The following is a 22,232-nucleotide window of genomic DNA, read 5'->3' on the forward strand; positions in this document are numbered from 1 at the left end:
CTTTGTTTCCCCTTTAATCTGAAGGTTTGATTCTACACTCTACACCGCTGACGTAAACGGCCGTAGGCTGCTACCGCCACAGCGCCGTGACCGCCGCCGCCGCGAGCGACGGGGAGCTACGTGTCGGGTTCGTCCTGACCTGCATGGCGAGGATCTTCCCGGGCGTGTGGGGGCTGAAGGCGGGGGCGTTGTCGTTGTCGTCCTGGACGGTGATGAAGGCCGTGCCGGTGGAGCTCCTGGGGGGGGATCCGCCGTCCTGCACCGACAGCAGCAGCTGGTGGCTGGACTGGTGCTCTCGGTCCAGGGCCTCCCTGGTGCTGATCTCCCCTGGAGGGGGGGGGGGAGGGGGGGAGGAGAGGGGAGTCAGAGGAGGGTGTGAGGAGGGTGAGGAGGAGGAGGAGGAGGAGGAGGGTGAGGAGGAGGAGGAGGAGGAGGAGGAGGAAGAAGAGGAGGAGGAGGAGGAGGAGGAGGAGGAGGAGGAGGAGGAGGAGGAGGAGGAGGAGGAGGAGGTAGAGGAGGTGGATGAGGAAGAGGAGGAGGAAAAGGAGGAGGAAGAGGAGGAGAGGAGGGGGAGGAGGAGGAGGAGGAGGAGGAGGAAGAGGAGGGTGAGAAGGAGAAGGTGGTAGAGGAGGAGGAAGAGGTTTGGAGGAGGAGGAAAAGGAGGAGGAAGAGGAGGAGAGGAGGGGGAGGAGGGGGAGGAGGAGGACGTGGTGGTGGTGATGGGGGAGATGGAAAGTAGGAGGGTAATTGGTTTGAAGAAGCGGAAGAGGAAGATGTTGGGGTAAGATGAAGAAGAGTAGGGACACGAGGAGGAAGAGGATCTGAGGATGAGGAGGCCCCACAGGAAGTCTCAAAAGCACCTGAATATTAATGAGAGATTAAAGACTCAGAAAGCTTTGATCATTCTCACACATACACAAACCCACACACACACACACACACACACACACACACACACACACACACACACACACACACACACACACACACACACACACACACACACACACACACACACACACACACACGAATTCACATGCATGAAAATACACACTGGGTGGTTTTGACAGCTGATTATGCACCAGTGCCTGTGTCTGTGCGACAGCCAACCAATCCCAGCCCGGCTCACATCTCCTCCATCATCTCATTCACAATGGAAGAGGGCATCATTCACTACCCTGAATGCATGTCCTGATTACTGATTAGCTAATGGGCCTTTTGTGACCAGGACTGGGAAACGGAAACAAACGGTTTGTGGCTGAACAAAGAGGTCACAGACATCTCAGACACTCATGTGGCTGCGCGTGTTACTATGGCAACATGAGGGGACCTCGTCGCATGGGGATGCAGCTCAGTGTAGGGGATTTATTAACATTGAGTAGTAACACACTGTGCAACGGCTCTCCTTCAACCCGGACAGCAGCACAATATAAGCACTGTGGCACCTCATGGTTCTTCTGTTCTCCGTCTTATAAACGAATCCGTTTGAATGGGGTCGAGGAGACTTGGACAGGTTAACGGTAGAGGGACTGACGTGGACTCACTCACATCTTATCATATCATATCTACGTCACACCTGAGAGCTGTCCGAAAACCGGCCTCACCTGCCTATGCCGGAGCACTTAACAATCCACCCAATCCCAACACATTAAATCCTCTAGGACACTTTTTTCCTTTGTGAATTTGATTTAGTGTACTCACTAAATAATGGCTTGGAGAGGCTAATGGAATGCTAGCAAAAAAAACCACTTTTAATTTGAAGTGCGAGATAGGTCGTTGCACCTCAAGTTGAATTATGCTGCCTTGTCAACACCCAGTTCGGTCGAGTGCCTACCGTACATTTTAAGTACGTTAATTCAGGGTCAGATGTGTTCCTCGTAATCGCTGCAAATGTCAGAAATATATTTCGGAATGAGCGAATGAGCCAATATCACATAGTCTCATTCTCAATTTCCGTGACATTATTCAGTTATTCCGTTACTCGGTTCTAACTTCATGCGTGTTTATCTATTTCTAAATATTTGCGTATTTTTTGTGCTGCCGGTGGCAATACGTGCAGGCTATTGCGACTGTGGGGATAATAAAGAGCTCTCTACTCTACCCTCCGGGCGATTGCGCCGTCACACAAAAATAAGTGAACATCCCCACCAGGGCTTAGCCAATCATCAGCTTAAGCGGCTTAATTGAACCCCTTCGACCGTGTCCTCCCCTACGGGACCCCCGCAAGCAAGCTGCCCGCCCGGCCGGCCGGCCATGCGCTCACCTGTCTGGGGGTTGATCTGGAAGTGGCGGTCGGCTTGTAGGAAGCGGTAGGTGAGCCGCGCGTTTTGGCCGCTGTCCCGGTCGGTGGCGGCCACGCGCCCGAAGCCCGTGCCCGCCGGCAGGTTCTCCTTCACCGCCAGGAACACGCGCTCCTGCGTCAGCCGCGGCGCGTTGTCGTTCTCGTCCGTGACCGCCACGCGCACGGTGGCGCTGCCCGTCTTCTTCAGCTGCCCGTGCCCGGCGCTGGCGAGCACCGTCAGGAGGTACGTGTCCTTGGCCTCGCGGTCCAGGGAGCTCCGCACAAACAGCCAGCCGCTGTCCGGCGCCACGCCGAAGCCCGCCGCGTCGCCGTCCGGCCGGAGGTGGTAGACCGGGGCGCCGGCCGGGGAGGGGCCGGCGTGGGCGGGGGTCTCCCGGTCGAGGGCGCGCACCTGCAGGAAGCGCGTGTTGAGCGGCGTGCCCTCCTTCAGCTCCACGCGGTAGCTGACGGTGTCGAACACGGGGCCCTGGGCGTTCTCCGCCTGCACGTGCACCACCAGCGTGAGCACGGAGCTCCGCTGGGGCACGCCGCCGTCGCGGGCCGTCACCCGCAGGTCGAAGCGGGGCGCGCTCTCGTACGAGAGGCTCCCCGCCAGCCGGACCTCGCCGCTGCCGCGGTCGACGCTGAACATCCTCTGGACGCCGCCGCCGCCGCCGGGGGCGGACGGGTCGAGGTCAAAGGTCAGCTGCCCGTTGACCCCGGAGTCGGCGTCGTCGGCCCGGACGCGGTACACCACCGCGCCCATCTCCGTCTGCTCCGGGAGCAGGAGCGACTCGGCGGAGGAGGGCAGGAAGAGAGGGGCGTTGTCGTTGACGTCGGCCACGGTGACGCGGACGCGGGTCTGGCCGTAGGCGGGAGGCCTGCCGCAGCGGGCCTGCAGCTCCAGGTCCAGGACGGGCTGGGCCTCGTGGTCCAGCGGCAGGCTGGTCCGGAGAGCCCCCGTGTCGGGGTCCACGGAAAAGTAACCGGCGGGGTCCCCGGAACTAATGGTGTACAGGATGTCCTTCGGGGAACCTGCTGAGAGACGGAAACCACAGGGGTGGTTTGAGACAGCCCGCTAGGTACTAAAGCAAATGCCAACTTTATTTGAACGTCCTTTTCGCCCCTTTGAAGCTGATTTGGAGTGTTTCCAAGTCGATAAATCTGTAAATGATTGCCGTGTACCACTTGAACACGGACTGGAGGATTGATGTGGTTCTGCAGATCTAAGTAGCAGCCAACTGCGAGGTGCCGGGGCTGACATGCTCTTGGTGTAGAATATGTGATCGGGTTACTGATAGAATCCATAATGAGATCACTCCCAGCATCACGGTGATGCTGTATGAGTAGGTTGGCAAAGTCGCTTTGTACTTTGAGTATGACGAAGGGTTCGAAGTTTAGAGCTGCGCTTCAACTTAACATGAAATGGTTTGTTGAACACACAAGTCGCTACTGTAAGGGTGCACATGTTTGCATATTAAGTATGTAAATATGTGTGTGCTTCAATTGCAAGGTATGAATGTAAGTTAGCATTATGTAAGTATGAGTGAGTAAAGGGTTTTATGATAGTATGATAAAGTCTGGTTAATTGGTTGAAATCCTTAAATATAATCTCTGTTCAATTAAATTACTAGTGAAGTATTCCTTAAAGGCTTATATGTAACTCCTCATCCTTGCCCTTCTTTTGGATGCCAGGATCTATGAACATGCTAACATGGCACACCCCCAGAAGCTACTGACTCTCCTCAAAACTATATAGTTCACTATATAGTATATACATAACTATATACATGGTACAGATCAGTGACTCAAGAACATCATTTTGATCTAGGAAAAAAATGTTGGTCCAGCTGTGATGGCAGCAAAGAGAACATCCTTCACCAAAACATTAACTGATTCTGTGATGGTTCATCAATTATGTCCTCCCAGAAACCGTAGGTTTGCATCCTAAAAATGAACCGCAGTCGGTCGGTGTTAGCTTTTTGCCATTAGCTGAGCTAAACAGCTCAAGAGGCAAATTTCTGATAGTTGACTATAGTCAGAGTGGGCTATTCTGCATTTTCAAATGTCTGGGGGAGCAGGTCAGCGAGTCGCTATGGACTGCTAAATCACTACAACACTTCATCACTCTGACACAGTGGCTGTAAGTATAAGTGTGCAACCAGTAATGTTTTGCATAACTTTGTGTGTGGGCGTGTGCGTGTGTTTGTGCACGTACCCATGTGTGTGTGTGGGTCAGTGTGTGTGTGTAAATCAAAGTCCACCCACCTATTTTAACGCTGGCCTGAACGACGCCCACCAGCACGCCGCGCATCGAGTCTTCGGACACGGTGAAGTGGTACTGACTCTGCTGGAAGACAGGGGGCGCAACCACGCCGGCCACCACACTGATGTTAACCCGCGCGTCGACGGGGGCCACCAGTCCGCCGCCATCTTGCGCCGAGATCGCCATGGTGATGACGGAGTTGGCCTTGCCGTGGAGCGATCGGGACAGGGAGATCACGCCTGCGATATCGACAGCAGAGGTTAATGGACTTTATCTAAAACGTAACAGTCAAACACTGTTTAATAACTTGGACATAATAGGCCTTTATGACAGAGGCCTTTATCACCCAGGGGCGTTATCATAATTTAGTTAATAATGGGTCCGTAGGCATGCCAGTGGCCATGATTAATGTCAGTAGATAAGTGCTGTAGTTGATGCAACATAACAAAGATACATGCTGACTGGTGCAATTCCCAAGGAGGGACTTTGAGTTTGGGTTTGAGTTTGGAGAAATCCATTGTCTTTGCAACCCGATGCCTTTTGCAACCGATCCTCACCACATTGTATGCAGTTGTAATCAAGGTGCAATGATCCTAGACTATTGATTTGATGCTTTGAAAAAAACAAAACGGGAGGAAAAAACATAATGGTTGAACCGACCGGTGTCCTTGTTGAGGGTGAAGTAAGGCGAGGCCCCTCCCGGTGCCGTCCGGTACGTCACTCGGCCGTTCTCGCCGGTGTCGGGGTCGTAGGCCATCACCCTGACCACCGAGGTCCCAGGTGCACTCTGGGTACTCAAACTGACGGCGTAGCTCAAAGGGTAGAAGGTGGGCAGGTTGTCGTTGATGTCCACCAGATCCACTTTCACGTACACCGCCGAGCTCAAGCCCCCCTGAGGAGGGGAAACACAAAACACAAAGCTCTTTTGTTATGGTTTTTAACCGGCGCACTAAATCACAGCCCAAGAGGCCAGAAACGCACCTGAAAGCGCCGCTCCGAGGACATTAACGGGCGCACACATAAACCAGCGGTGACCCCGTTAACGCAGGGCCTATGACGGGGGGCCTCTAAAAATACGGTCCCAGCAGGTTTAGGGGAAAGGATACAGATTAATAGTTTCCCTTAAGTAACGGCACTATGTCAGGGGATGAGAAGGGGTGAGAAGGCCTGTCATGGACACACACACACACACAGAACCACACTCAGACACACACACAGACAAACACACACACAAACACATACACAAACTCACACACACACACAAACCCCCTCCAGCATGGTCGGTTTCATAGACTCTTTAACTTGAAGAGAAAATACAGAGCAGGCGTTTTATTTGCTCCAGGTGTTACAAAAGCGAGGGGGAGGCGAAAGCCCAACTTGTTAAATATTACGGCTTGACCGGAGAGGCATTTTTCTAAATCTGATGACTTTAACATGGCCGCCGTAATCCCCTCTTTTTTCTCTTCAGTGTGTTGTATGATTTGGCCAGGAAGGCGCGGGATGCTTCTATACAGGAAGTAGTACTCGCCATCAGGAATCGCTCAACCCTCTTTTTTAATTTGGCGGCTCGAATCAAAGCCTTGTCACGCTGTTGGCTGCCACTTCGCCGCGGTTAAAGGCTCCCCCGGAGACTCCACTGCACTTATATTGACTTTTTTAATATATTTAATCATTTAGCAGACGCTTTTCCACAATGTGGGGGCCTTAAGGGTTTAGCGCAGCTTGCTCTGGGATGCCTACAGGTTAGGCTGCCGACATTGTAGTTTGAACCAAGGGAGTCAAGTTCTAACAGTTTACGTCCTTCCTACTCTGTTTCCCGGTCTATTTATGATGGCGGTGTGGAAATAGTAGTGGGGTGTCATATATCATCATCATCATGCTCACTTTTCCGCTAGAGGAATGGCCTGAGGGGATGGGTAATTTTCATGTTATGAATTATGCCACGGATAATTGATCACTTCTGTCAGAACATTCAGCATCAATGACACAGAGCCACAAAGAATCACCGGCATAGCAAAACACCTAGGGAAACCAATGGTGGGATGCTCGACAGAACCGCAGTAAATATCATTTGATCTTAACTTTGATGAAGGAACGAATAACGAATTTTCAACGGAAATAAGATCGAAAATAATTGGGTTGTACCAAGACTGCAAAACTGAATGCATAAAAAAAACCTTGATGAAGAGACCTCATCTCTGGCAACCTTCAAAACTCTCCGCAAAACACATCTCTTCAAACTTGCCTACTGCCTGTGACAACCTCCTCCTTGTTGGACTGCTCGTCTCCATGTTTTTTATTTATTTGTTTTCTATGTTCCTGTCCAAATTGTATCCTTCAGTCTTGAAAGGCGCAATATAAATCGAATATATTGTATTATTATTATTATTATTATTATTATTATTATACTCTTAAAACTGACAATTGTAATGAGGCGGATGCTTTATGGCGGCCATAATCCCCGCGTCTTACCCCGTCCACGGCGTTGACGGTGAAGTCGTAGCTGCTCTGTCCGTGCTCCCGGTCCAGGGCCAGGGAGGTGCAGATCTCCCCCGTCTCCTTGTTGACGGAGAACTGTGCGGGGGGCGAGCTGTTGAGGCCGGAGCCCAGGGAGTAGCTGATGGAGCCGAAGGAACCTCCGTCGGCGTCCGACGCCGACACCTGCAGGAGGGAGAAAAGGGCAATTGGTTAAACCGGGACGTACGCAAGATTCTCGGTAATCCAGAATGATCATCTCCTCGTTGAGCAATGAGCAAAGTACAGAAGCATATGCTAACATAAATGCAAATGTTCATGTGTGCAATGATTTTAATCTGATCGGTTTGAAATTGTTTGATACCACTGATTGTATACATTGCCCATCCGTTAAGTTATCTATTTGGACCGATAACCAGATACCAACATAATTCTGGATCTCTTCGGCTTATGCGTAACTGCTCTGTAGTCTAAAGTATCACGACACTGAAGCAACAGCACTATCTGTGGTGAGACATCGACGTAGAAGGTGTTCATGATTGACATGTACAAGGTCTCATGGGATGCCACCTTATTGAACTCCCATTGCAAAACCTTCGTCATCTCTGGCCTCAATGCAGTTTCTCGTTACTCCTTAGAAACTCATGAATAAAACAGAAATCAATGAATTTGAACTCCAACCGGTGTAGTTCAGACTGAGATTTCCTTGCTCCGTCTAAAACGTTCCACGGTTAAATAAGACATCCCTCCGATCATCCTACAAACTGCCGCATTCACTTCCCTATAAAGCATTTATTTGTGCTGCCTATTCCACTTTCTTTGTGGCCATCAAGAGATTGAGAGGAGGGTAAAGTCGTGAAACCACAATTTCACAAGCAACCGCTTTATTCAACGCGATCAATCTCCCCCAAATCCTCCATCTGAATTTGTGTATATTTATCCCTGGTTGCCATGGTGAAATGGTATTGAATGATGCAAACCAATCATTTGGGCATGATTTAGGCTAAAAGCAGGAAGTAAAAACAATCCTGGGGCAGAGCTTTTAGAGACCAGGGGAAATTATGGGGGAGATTTTCTGCAAGACGGGGAGATAAAATCTGAACTGGGTTAGAAGGGACATCTGAGAGGAGAGGGCTTCTAGGTCAGAACAAAGCACCAGGTGCTCACTAAAAGCATCTTTGGAAACATTCGTTGATGTTCATATGAAGGGGAGCGAGGAGCCAAACGGGGCCCTTGGCAGTGAGAGCCGCTAGGCTTGGGTAGCGGGGAGAGCAGAGGGTGAGAGAGGAAGGGAGAGACGGAGGCAGGGGGGGAGGGTGACGACCAAACACAAGGTGCTCACAGCGTGTTGAAAGCAGGGAGCAGCTATGGATGTGGATGCGTGCCTTCCACAGACGAGCGGTGTACTCGCGGTGAACTCAAAACCTCATCAGGAAAGAGTTCCATCACTGTGCTTCACTGGCCACGGCGCTAACTAGCCCTACAACCAGATTTCCCCTCATCCCCTGACGCAACACGAATGGTTCGGCGTAGGTGCTACATTGCTACAAAATTAAGGATGATTCTTACGGTATCCTATCGGGACGGTTAAGTCTTGAAATACAGTTGAGGGTGGCCATGTGAAGCTCATCAGTACAGAGATGGCTACGCTCCGGCAAAGGTTTCCTCGCGGCAAATCTCAGCGGAAAGGATCTCATGGGAAAGCAGTGTGTCGTGGGGAAAAAAGAACCAGAAGAGTTTCGACCAAAGACTTCCTACCGACCCCACTGGCATTATATCATCCTATCACACGCTGGCGGTAACGCCACGCGGTACGACTCAGGGGCAGCACACCCTGGCCTCACGGACTCCCCGTCTCGGCGCGGGTGGTCCGCCTCCATCAGGGCTGCACACGCACACGTACCACAGGCTCCTCCGGCGTCAGGCCTCACCATGCCGAGGCGAGCCAGCGCTGGCAGCGGAAGACTCAATCACTGGGGGGAGGTCCCAGGACGCCACCAGAGCAAACAGGCCAATCAGAACGGGCCCCTGGGTACCACGCAGGGATAATTGTTAGCTGCAGTGTCGGCTGCAGTTCACGTATGGCCAGGCGGTTGCGCATGGTAAAGGCATCCCCGGTTGATTAGCAGCACTGTCTGACGTACGCACAGAGTCCCTTTGCAGGAGAACCATTTTTTTTGTGAGGGGGGGGGGGGGGGGGGGGGGGGGTTGGAAAGAAGGGCTGCTCCTCTCTCTAGGTTCTCACAGGAGGACCCCCCCCCCCCCCCCCTCCAGCATAAACAGCAGAGTAAGTCATCAGGAGCCGGGCCAAGAACAACACACCAAACCAGGCTTATCAAAGGCAGGCTATTTTTAAAGAGGGCATCGCTGTGAGCGTGTGTGTAGATGGAAATCATTCATCGGGAGGTGATGTGGATTTGGCTGCCGACTCTGGGCCCTCACGTCTTGGGGGCCCTTCACGACGTCTTCACGGGGCGGAGAGCAGATGCTTGACGGGAGGGGGAGAGGTTCGGCTCTTTTAAAGAAGCTGGGAGAGAAGTAGTATGTGGGAGTCATGGGGGAGGGAGGCAGGGAGCTGGCAGATACACGCGCCGAGACGAGAAAAATAATAAACCACACAAGCACCCGGGGGGGACAACCGGGAGCAACGCATGCCATCCCCACGGCGCGATGCCCCCGTTAGGGTTTGAGACTTATTTTTACCCCCTTCGCCACGAGGGGACAAGTTATTAATAAGCACGGTTCTGCTGGATACTGCTTTTTTTTTTTCTACAATGACGTTTTCATTCTTCTCTTTTTTTTTCTTCTTTTTCGTCTTTTTTTCTGCTGTTGGTTTGAGCTACAGTTGGGGGCGGGAATGTGCTGACTGTATGTCCTCTGATGTCGGGGAGAGAGGAGAGCGATGCAGTGTCTACACAGGTGTGGGGCTAGCGGAGGGGGAGGGTTGTTTTGTGTGCTCCAGCGGCTGCTTGTTATAAAATGACAGCATGAGAGAGAAGAGTGTCTCCGAAAGCGCTCAACGGTTTTTCAATTCCCCGCAGATCAATAAGTGGGGTATTTCCTCTCTGGTGGCGGGAATCCTTCACGAGAGCCGTTGAATATTTCAGCAATTTATCTTTTTTTTTGGTCAAACGTACAGACATCCACATGAAAAGTAGCGTGGTTCTTTTTTTTTTTTTAAAGGACATGAAAATAATATTTCTTCCAGGGGACACAGGAAGTTAAACAAGTTAAAGGAAAAAAGAAACATATTTCTTGTCACGTTCGATACTTTGAAGAAAAATAGGTTGTGGTGGTTTTCGACAAACCAGTATTTGTCTAACTTTGGTGCTGTTTGAAAAAAAGTGTGGTAGAAATGAAAAGTGAGGCCAAAGTTAAGAGAGTCTAGAGTTATATTTCATTCGTGGTGAAGGGGGATGGGTTGGGGGAGGGGGGAGGGAGGTGGGGGAGGGGGGAGGGGGAGGGAGGTGGGGGGAGAACGGTTCAACTGAGTAGAAAAGGAACACATTGTTCTGATAGATGACTATTATTTACTATGTCTTTACTATTATTTACTACTTTGCAGACAAAGCGATTTAAACAGATCATCTTGTTTTGTTTTAGAGACAGAAGGTGTCATTGTGGAGCAGGTAGGGGTTATGGATAACTTGCTGAAGAGATTACCTAAATTGGGGATCGAACCGGGGACCTCGATGATTCTCCCTGGGAGGTTCAAAGAAGAAGGCGTTTTGTGAAAAGGTTCAGTTGAAGTTCCCCCCTCCTATAAGACCTTGGTTCAATGCCCCATGGTCCTGTCCAGCTCAATTAGTCATTAACACCGCTGGGGTTAGAGGTTCGACTCCCACCGGGCCCACCCATGCTAAGAATGTACGCTCTCACTTTATCGTACCGCGTATAGAATGGTCAAATCGCATACATAATGCAGGCCAGTTTCAAACACAATATTCCCATTGACGAATATGTTAATTCATTCATTATTTAAATGTATTTCGAAAGCCTTCTGCTGAGTGGGTAGTTCTGGCCAGTGTGGTTCACTCTGCCGCGATGGAGCTCAGCAGAGGGGAGATGCTACAATTGTCTACAATTATGCAGCCTGCCAACCAGCGCCAGGAATATAGCACACAGCTTATTTCAGGAACTATACGTCGAGCATGGCAGGGATAAGGTTGTATAAGTTAAGTGCAACGCTGATTCGGCCGAACGTAGGAAAACCTGCCGCTATAATCACATTTGCATAAATCGACCTACCGCTATAAATAGCATCGCCATTGAAACAATCATTCTATTTTGAAAATCGCCAGGGGTTGCCATTATCGCTCCATTTCCATTTGGTGCGTAATGGGCCCGTATCGATGTCATACCGTAGGAGGGGAGACCCATCCCGCACAAAACTGATGGGGCTTTCAATGAGGCCGGGAATACTAGCCAAACCTCAAACCTTCAGCCACGAGTTCACCTTGCAACTAAAAACTAAAACCCCTGGCATCTCTACGTTTAATATCTGTATATAGAAGCCAATGGGAAGGATAAAAATCAAAGGCGAGCAAGAAGGGTGGAGAAGAGGCTTTAAATCTCTCTGAATGGGACCAGACTTCCCTGGCTAGACAACTAGCTAACCCTGTGGAATCATGTTGGAGGGCAATTCTCTCCATTATGAATACAATTTGATTGATCTTTTCGTTTCTATTTCCCCCTCAATTCTACAAAACCCATCTCCCGGCACGGGCAATCATGGTCCCAAATTAAAATATCTGCAATATATCAAAGTCACCTTTCGTGTGCCTGTAATATGTCAAAATCATATTACTCTGCAATGGGGTAGAGCTGGCCAACACAGATGGGCCCGTTTGTTTGATTCCCTAACTTACTCCGAATCAATTTATTTTTCCAAATATTTCGGTTCTCAGCCAAGCGTGTTCAAATAATAATGAGAGAAGATCTCAACCAAACTGCCTGTGATGACCCAGAATGTTGAGCAGCTTGCTTTTCTTATTTATTCATAATTCTCGATTTCTATTTGCTGCTATGCTGGCACTCGGTACGGTTGCACTGGGGTTCAAAGGGAGATGGCATGCGGCAGCCAGCAGTGCTCTCTCTACACTCACTACTTGTGAGTGAGGCATGATGGGAGCTCTCTTATCGATGGCGATGGGAGAAGGGAATGCTGGAGCCAGCTCCTTAGTAAAAACAAGCTGGGAGAATCCAAAGATAACTGCCTCGTGGTTCCCCCTGGTCAGATTCCCTGGAGCCTGCCAGACCAGGACGCGTCTGTCCATCTGAGTTTCACTTAACGGAATAAAGGAAGAAAAGTGAACGAGTGCTGGACGTTAGGATATGTTTTTCCTTTTACTTATTGCGCATGTTGTGTTCTAAATTCGATGATTTCGGGTGCTCCAGAGTTCAGTTCAGTTCTTTGAGGTCTGGCTGGGACCTGGTTCTCCGGTTCAGGTCCTGGTCCTGTGAGGTCTAGGGACCGGTTCTCTGGTTCAGGTCCTGGTTCTGTGAGGTCTGGGCAAATGCCAACCGCAGGGAGAAAAGCTGGGCTGGGTTCCCGGTGGCTTTTCTATTTTTAGACAAAGAATTTCCCAAAAGGCCAGATTAAGCCCTTGGACGTGATTGACCGTTATGGTTTCCTCCATCTTGTTTCTACATTTTTGAGGACAAGGCCAGCGCATGTATGAAGGAGTGACCCTATTCGCCCTTTGCTTCCAGTCTGGCCGCTAAGTTGGACGCAGCAGGAGGCAAAAATTGGATCTGGTTGGTCAGAAACCATCGGAGCCAGGAAAGCAGAGGCGGAGAACAAGAGCAGTCAATGTGCATTTGAATCAAGCTCCTGGTATAGTAGGACGTACCGTCAAACAAATCTGGAGTTTAAACAGCCAATCAAGAGCCAATCTAAATAGGGAGCAAACGGCTGAGTGCGCCTGGATAGGCCAGCCTGCAACGGATACGATCGACCACATCAGTCCACTCGCGCATGCTTCTACCGTGGCATGGATGTTTACACAGACGCAAGCCTACGCACACTCACACACACAGGCACAAGCCTACGCACACTCACACACACAGGCACAAGCCTACGCACACTCACACACACAGGCACAGGCGTAGCAACACACTCAAACATGCTCTCTCTCGCACCCACACATACACACAGGGGATCTCTCACTTTAACATGCAAACACACACACAAACCGCTCTCCCTCTCACACACACACACACACACACACTTTCACACAGGCGCTCTCTCACACAAACACACACGCACGCGCACACAAGCACATGTCTCTCTCTCTTACACGCAAAAACTCAATGAAACGTTGTGGAAATAATGAATTACACATCACAGACGTTGGCGATCCAAGTGGAGCAAACGAAAAAAAAAAAGGGTGAGAGATGTGTTTGAGATCACGGAGGAAATTCTGTTTGTAGTCGACAGCGCAGAACATCAACCCGGCAACCAACAATGTGACGCAGCCCCAGACAACGCAAGCCGACCACGCAAGCCGTCAACGCAAGCCGACCACGCAAGCCGACCACGCAACCAGACCACGCAACCAGACAACACAACCAGACAACACAACCAGACAATGAAATCAGACAACGGAACCAGCAACGCAACCAGACAATGAAATCAGACAACGCAACCAGACAATGAAATCAGACAATGAAATCAGACAACGCAACCAGACAATGAAATCAGACAACACAACCAGACAGATGTCAGAAAAGAGAATCCTGAGATCAACATTCTGAGATCCAATTTGCCGTAACACAGAACTGGGGCCTCTTTTTATCAGTGTTGAACGGAGTGGGAGACTGGTTGGTTTTTGTGAATGCCTCTAACGTGAGACAGGTCCTAACAGCGTGTACTCAGTACCGAAGCAATGAGATAAAGAGGTAGAGGAGATTATGTGGACCCCAGGGAGAAATAACAAGATGGGTCGAGAGAACTACCCGAGACTGCAGAACAGGAAGTGATACCGGGCAGCCCTCTGTCTACCCTGTGTGAGGGGGAGCCGGGCGTGAGACCCGGGGATTCTAATCCCATATAATGCGACTCGACTCTTGCTTGTTCAACATCTTTCCACTGCGGCCCGCGCCCACCTCCTCAACCTAGTACTTTTATCTGCGGCGCCCGTCTGCATCTTTTTTTTTTCTCGAAAAGATGTGTCTGAGGAATAACAACTGTCCTCCCATAGGCCAATTAACCCCTGGGATTGCTTCCCTCCACATCAATCTGAGGAGAATAAGATGAGAAAAAACACATTTCGGGAGCAAAAGAGACGGCTGCAAATTGGACAATGCAGGTTTTAATAGTAACAGGAGACGTGAAGGGAATCTCAACACTGGTGAGATGATGAGACTGAAGACAAGTTTTCCCTTTTGGTCCTGGAGCTTGCAGGCCCCTCAAATCCCCCTACAGCCCCCGCCCACCCCCCCCCCCCACCCCTTTAAGACCTGGAACGTCTTCTGAGAGAGAAGAACGGCGAACAGAGTAGAGGGCTCCCCCATCTCTTCTCACGACGGAGCCAGCAGCTTCTCAGGCTTTGAGATGTAAGATCTACCCCTCTACACCACAACAAAACCTGACCAGAGCCCACCTCCACCAGCACTACCAAGACGGAGGTGGAGGAAGCAACCCCCACGCATCACGGAGGAACATCAAAACACTAACCAGCATCTCACAGCATGAGAGCGGTCTGGAGTCAGGCCAAGCATGTGTGGAAGATTGCGGCCGTTACTAAGGAGATGCAAAAATACGTTGATGATCCCTGTGCCGTCTGCCAGGCTCGTGCGAGAAGTGTGAAAATACATTTTGATAACTCAACTTAAAATACATTTTAAATGGATGTGCAGCGGGAGAGAGGATGGAGAAACTTCGCCATTAAGGATATATACATTAAGGATATACTGTAAAGTTATGGATTAAATGCAAACAGAGGATAGGGTGGTGGTAGTGACGTTGGAGGTGAATACAGTTGTTGAGGTGATGGCGATGATAGTGATGGAGGTGATGGTGGTTGAGGTGGTGATTGTGATGATAGTGATGGAGGTGATGGTGGTTGAGGTGGTGATTGTGATGAAAGTGATGGAGGTGATGGTGGTTGAGGTGGTGATTGTGATGAAAGTGATGGAGGTGATGGTGGTTGAGGTGGTGTGGTGATGAAAGTGATGGAGGTGATGGTGGTTGAGGTGGTGATTGTGATGATAGTGATGGAGGTGATGGTGGTTGAGGTGGTGTGGTGATGAAAGTGATGGAGGTGATGGTGGTTGAGGTGGTGATTGTGATGATAGTGATGGAGGTGATGGTGGTTGAGGTGGTGTGGTGATGAAAGTGATGGAGGTGATGGTGGTTGAGGTGGTGTGGTGATGAAAGTGATGGAGGTGATGGTGGTTGAGGTGGTGATTGTGATGATAGTGATGGTGGTGATGGTGGTTGAGGTGGTGGTGGTTGAGGTGGTGTGGCGATGAAAGTGATGGAGGTGATGGTGGTTGAGGTGGTGTGGTGATGAAAGTGATGGAGGTGATGGTGGTTGAGGTGGTGATGGCGATGATAGTGATGGTGGTGATGTTGTTTTTAGGGAGGGTTACAACAAAGTGGCATCAAGTCGATAGAGCAATAATAGTTTCCCCTTATTTTACCCAGTTCATCTTCAAATTCAAAGTGTATCAAATGAGGGATTATAGAACAACATATTGCATTACTTTTCAAACCAAAACCAGGTAACACCACGTTCAGCTTCCACAGTCTCAGATGATTAAAGAAGCCACAGGTAATACCACTGGGAGAAGAATATAACCATCATTTCTAATCAAACGACCTAAGAAACGCATGCTTCAGTCGAACCTCTTATTGGAACCACCAGAACCATCCATTCCAGCTCTGTGAAGTCGACGGTGTGTCCAGATGTCCATTAAACACACGGCCGGCGCAGGGAACGCGTCGCTGCCAAGTGCTGTATACATGTCAGGATCGGTGAGTGTCTGTTCACTGCTGCCGGGCCGTGACCCCAGCGCGACCTCGCCTTACCTCCGCTTAAGAGTATAATGTTCAGCCACGCCGGCCAAAACACATCGTACTTTCTTATCAGAATGATTTATTTGATAATTGTCCTCGCCCATCCGGGCACGCGACCAGATCTGAACTGTAAATGGACTTGAATGGTAACCCAAAGCTCTGATCCACAATCTTCCGTGGAAGAGAAGCGATAATAGATGATATTCAAGGAAAATCGGAGGATAATCATCTGAACCGTTTGCTCTTTGACCCGTTCTGGGACAATTATGCATTCTCCGCTGCTCTGAGTTGCGAGGCCGTGTGCCAGTACTGCCGATGGTTCAAACCTCGCAGAAAAGGGAATTAAACCTCACATTAAAACTTCAACATCTAAATGGACTGTTTCACAACATTTTGACATCGGAAGGACATTTTACCATACCATGCGCTCACCACCAAACAAAGGACGCCATCAAATATAGTTTAGAAGTTTTGATAACTTATTTCTACAGTAACACAAGTCAAATCACCTTCGAGTTTGTGTTCCGGAATAAACCAAGTCTGGTTCGGCTGGTGTTACATTTTAACCAATCATAGCGCAGTTGAGCCCCGCTCTACTTCAGCCAATCAGATCCTAAATGATCAAATCACGTTGTGTCCCAACCTAATATCTTGTTTAACTTGGACATACAAAACACCATGGGAGAAAGAAACACTGGATGTTGCTTCACGCTGTCATTAAATACAATAAAACACTACACTAAATCAACGGAGTTTCATTAACTGGAACTCTTCAGCTTCCTGTCTCTGTAAGCGATCACACGGTGACATGAGCTAGGCCGTATACAGGCCCATATCGCCATGGGAACACAGCGGGGAGAGCAGTATTATGGGCTGGGATAACATTGCACCACGAGTCATAGTGCATGTACACACACACGAACACGCACACAAACACACACACACACACACACACACACACACACACACACACACACACACACACACACACACACACACACACACACACATACACACACACACACCGTTGCAGGGCTAGGTTGACATAAAGATGCATGCACAAGCAGACGCACACACTTCCGTCTTCCATATTGCTTTTTAAATTTTCTAGTGAAAAGTTAAAGGAGACATATTATACCACCAGGTGTGAGTGTAATTAGCCTTACAAGCCGTTTCTGCCCCATTTGACATCACTAGTGGGCATGTCCACCTAGATGTGTGCTGGATAGATCAGTCTACCAGCCTACCCAGTGGACTGAAGTAAACGTTGCTCATCTATCCAGCACAGATCTAGGTGGACACGCCCACTAGTGATGTCATATGGGGCAGATTTTCGAAACGGCTAGTAAGGCTAATCACACTCACACCTGGTGGTATAATATGTCTCCTTTAACTTCCTGTGAGTCATAGGATTTGCTGATTTGAGGCAGAGGTTTTGCAACATAAATTGTTGACGTAGAGGGCTCTACATGCTTTTACAATATGATATCTGATTACTTCGGACAGACCTCATTGTTAGGGACAATTAGCTGCAGAAACTGATTTTGAAACAATTCTTGGCTGGTTCTAACTGGAGTTAGAAAGCTAGTCTATAGGACAGCTTCTCAATAATGCTATTATGGCCACTGATGTGGTACGACATTCAGCTGTTGTATTTTTGTTATGGCTTGCAAAACCTCCACTTATAAAAAATGCGTCATATTAAACAATATATATGCCTCAGTATATAGGCTTTATATATGTGTGTTCAATTCCTAGGTCATTTGTGGGGACCTTCTGTTTTTGATCCAACACATTGTTCGGTTGATACTAGCCGTAGGTTCTCTGGAGTTTGGGTTCAACAGGAGCGTCTGTCTTTCATCTGGACGGGGGCGTCTGGAAGTGGTTACGTGTCAAACTACTGAAGGCCCAGACAAGGTGCCATGAAAAGAGAGACACTTTGTGTTTGAGGGGGTAGCTAATCTGTGTGGTGTGGAGGCACGGCGTGGCCTTGTTACTATTGGTCTTCTGTGGTCGGTACCTCATGATGTAGCGCCACGTTCTGCAGCAGCTATTGGTGTGGCGGTGGAGCACCGGTTATTGTTTAACAGTAATGGGGGAAAAAAATACTTGAGTTGAACATGAATGAAACTAAATCTTCACACCGACAAGGGTAACCGATTGAATGTGCGACGATGCTGCACTGCTCTTTGGCTAAGTGGTGCTGTAGCGGCAGCACTCTGAAAATAAATAATATAAATGGGGACGTTTTGAGCAGCGCTCCGGTGAGGGATAACCTTCACGAAGTGGCGCTCTATGACTGAAAACCCCAGAGGTAACACGACACTGGCTGAGTTGCAGTGATCAAAATGTCGTTGTGGATGATGAAATCTTTTTCCCCCAAAAAAATTATTTTTCAGAAAAAGGGCACCGGAGTGTAGATGCCGATAGGGGGTCCGCGGAAAGCGTTTGGCATTCCAGTGAAGCCCCCTCCTGACCCCTGATGGAGGGTTTCATTCCTGAAAGGGTTGTGAACGTGTGAAGCACCTCACCACCGCACCAGAAAGGGCTTGTCCTCGGATCGCACTGAGCACTTTGAAGCAAGGTTTAACTTCGGTGTAAGAAAAATAAACACACAAGTCCAAAGCATTAATTTAGAAAACGAAAGTGGACTGGTGTGTGTGAGCTTAACCTCCCCGGCCTCCTGTCGCGACAGAGGCAGCCCCGGGGGCTTATAGCTGAAAGACCGGGGCTTACGCCATTACCCTGTTGGTTTTTTTCAGAGGTCAAATGGGAGGGAGCGGGCTACCCAGCGGTTCATGTCGTGCCCCCGCTCCCCTGCTGGTGCAGCCAATTAAAAAATGACAAAAGAGAAAATAAGTTGTGAGGTGGGTGGGTTAGATACCAGTTATTTCCAATGAAATAATAAAAAAAAACAGCCAATGAGATGTGAAGGTAGGACTCAAGAGGCATAGAGGACCTTGTCTTGAAGTCTGTTATAGCTGTGATGTAGCCTGCAGGGATCGACATGTGCTTTAAATGAGCAGGCCTCAAGTGTATCTCCTGAAGGACGTGATGGTTAGACATGTGGGAATCTTTTACTGGATTTCCCTCAGATGTTTTTGTGTCTTTTAATCATCCAATCGCCGTGAAGAGGAATAGTAGTTGATGAGAGGGTTGATGGTCAACACAGAGTTCCAGTCAATGATCCCCTGCATTTTGTTAGCCATTATCTTATCTTACGTTACCTTATCTGAACTATTCTTATTTTATCTCAATCATCTCAGCTCAACACCCGTGCTTAACTCTCAAATCGTGTCTCATCTCATCTCACTTCGACTTATCTTCCCCAAGACTTGACAGCCTTGCTTTAAAAAGAAAGGAGCCCCACTGCGGAATGAATAGACATCCTAATAATACCAGCAGCAGTAATGAGCAGAACCACCCAGTCCCATTCCAGATCCTCCACCACGCGATCACGACAGTAAGGTCTCTGACTCCGTCACAGTCCTCAGGCTAACCTGTTCAGACAGAACCATGTGAGCAGAACCTCTTCCAGAAGGCTGACGTGATGCTCCCCGATCATCTCAGACCGCTACTTATTACGGCTGACCTCTGAAACGAACCGACCTCCGCCTCCATCAGAGATCTGGACCACCGGGGGAACGACATGCACTCGGGTCCGGGGGGGGGGGGGGGGGGGGGGGGGGGGGAGGGGGACGTACCCTGGACCCTGGGCCCGCCCTCCGTCTGCCCACTCCGGACAGAGGGTTCAGACCAAGAGAGCTAGCTAGCTTCTGCTGCTTTCAGTCTACCTCCAGACATAACCCCAGTGCATCTCCTGGGGGCCCCTGAGTTACTTACTATTCAGTTAATTAGCACACGATTATATATTCCAAAGTGGCTTCTATTCGGCTTCAGATGCATGTCTTAAAGGAGCAGGTAGAGGGGAGGGCAGCTTCCTCTAAGAAGCCGACGGGTAGACTGTAGACATTGGGATCCTTTCATCTGGGAGTCAGGCCCCCAAAACCACCGTCCTACTCCCACGATCGTGCTCTCCAGACTGACCTCAGCTGCCGTGCGTATCCCACCTGAGCTCTAGGTGTGCGTGCCTGGGTGGGAGTGAAAGTAATGTTGCGGTGACACACACACACACACACACACACACACACACACACACACACACACACACACACACACACACACACACACACACACACACACACACACACACGCTCGCACACATCCAGCACATGTGGGGCGCAGAGGCGCGAGACCAGGCTTACCTAGCACCACACCGCTAGCGCCACATCTGCGTGGAGCTGGCTGCCAGTGCCCGCTGAGCGTGGCATGCACAAACACACTGCAGATGGAGAGCTGCCTCGCGGAGAGACCCATAAAAGCTGTTTGATGAGTTTGGGGGGGGGGGGGTTGAGTGAACCTAAAGAGCTACAGGGGCACACGACGCCACACGCAACAATGCTACGGCGAGCCCAGGGGTTTCATTGTCTTTGTGTGTCTGCGTGAGTCATCGTCTGTGTCTAAGCTAACATAGCTGCGCGCCACAGGGGGGTCAGGTCATACGCTAATTCCTTTTGGATAGCTGTGGTAAACAAGATGTGAGAGAAAAAGAAACAACAACTAGGAAGTAAGTTTAGTGGTGTTCAAGTATGTCGTGTTACACTTGGATCTCTCCCCCTTTAACAATGTCCTGTTCTCTGTATGCATCAATGGAGAAAAAGGAGGTAATACACGTAATCAACTTCCCCTCAAGTAAAGTTCATATTCGCCCCACGGAGGACTTTCCTCCGTGAGCATAATGATAAAAAGATTACGACCGCGCCGGCAGACTGAACATCCAGTTATCGGCATCGGGCGGATACACTAACCGTTCTTCGAGTTCCTTTAAAGCGACCTCAAAGGAGGCCCTTGTGGGGGCTGGTTTCAGTGGGGACCAACAGAATCCATGGTGCCAGCTCTTTATCTGCCTCCTCCTCTTTACCACACTAACTTTACCAAACTACAATTCCCAGGTCTAGGCAGCAGGAAATTGAAAGCTCTTGCAGACAAGGTGGCTTCCAATAGATAAGGACCAGAATGTTGAACCGTGTGTGAGCGGACCACCAGGTTTGCCGGGTGTTTTCGGCTTAGAAGAAAACCATAATTAAACGTCTGAGAGGAGCGAGGAAGGTACTATTGTTGTGTCAGTGATTCATGACTCGCTATTTTTGTTTGTTGGTATCTGAACCTCAAAAAACGGCCGCAGAGAAATTTGCTACAAACCTCACCGGACAAAAACAAGGCCTCAGAAAAGCAACAGCGGAAAAAAAGCTAAGCGATGCGTTTAATTGCAAGTTGCTCATTAAACTTGTTTGTTTATTTTAGTGGCGTCTGCTTCTCCATTTTGCAACGCAAGCATTGCTGCTTACAGTGGTATTTGTGATGATAGCAGAAAGAAAAACAGAAAATAGTCATTTGTATGTTTGTTCGTGCTTCGTTTCACCTCGGCTTCCATGGCTTCTGCACAGCTGACCTGCTTGACTACATCAACAAATAACACAAGGATCTGCTTCAGTGTTTCGCTTCAACGCCAATTCTGTCAGGACGGTGGCCGACCATATACAGTACATGGGGACTACATTAGATCATGTTTTATGTGTATGCATATATATGTACGTCATCAGGCTTAACCCATAGCTTAAACAATGGCGAGCAGTGGAAGACTTCTGGGCTTAAACATACGCGTCAGTCGTGGATCAGGTGCAGATGAGCGTACGCTTTGATTACCGCTCGCTGTCCAACGCTCTTCAAACAGACGCTGCACTGCGGTGTTGACAACGTGCCGGCTGTGTCACTACGACGCATTCGATTAGATTGGTTTGGTTGGATTTGATTCAATGAGATTGAAGGCGAATGAATTTGATTAGATCACATTAGTCAAGATGAACTTAGATCACATTGGATTGGTTTGATATTACATCATTTTTTAGATAGGATCATATTAACCTCGATTTGATTACGTTAGATCACATTACAATTATTTATACCACTGCTGCAGCACTCTGTTGTTCCATATTTGTGTCGGGAGTGAGTTGTGTGTGCATCTGGTCGGCGGCCAACATGGCTACAGTCTCTATAAACACTCCTCGGGATGAGGAGGTGTGCGATGATTAAAGCCCCCAACGGAACAGATGAGGCCGCAGCAGGAC

The 22,232-nt window shown here is 49.3% G+C and overlaps 1 protein-coding gene across 1 annotated transcript in view; it reads right to left on the reverse strand.

The window, feature by feature from the left end:
• Positions 1-22,232, reverse strand: part of LOC132474877 (protocadherin-16-like) — a 73,114-nt gene that overhangs the window by 18,364 nt on the left and 32,518 nt on the right. The window contains 5 exon segments of the mRNA XM_060075780.1: positions 140-327; positions 2,264-3,316; positions 4,550-4,786; positions 5,208-5,439; positions 7,020-7,208. Coding sequence (XP_059931763.1) covers positions 140-327; positions 2,264-3,316; positions 4,550-4,786; positions 5,208-5,439; positions 7,020-7,208 — 1,899 coding nt within the window.

Source organism: Gadus macrocephalus, chromosome 16 (genome assembly GCF_031168955.1).
Source record: "Gadus macrocephalus chromosome 16, ASM3116895v1".
Lineage (NCBI taxonomy): Eukaryota > Metazoa > Chordata > Actinopteri > Gadiformes > Gadidae > Gadus > Gadus macrocephalus.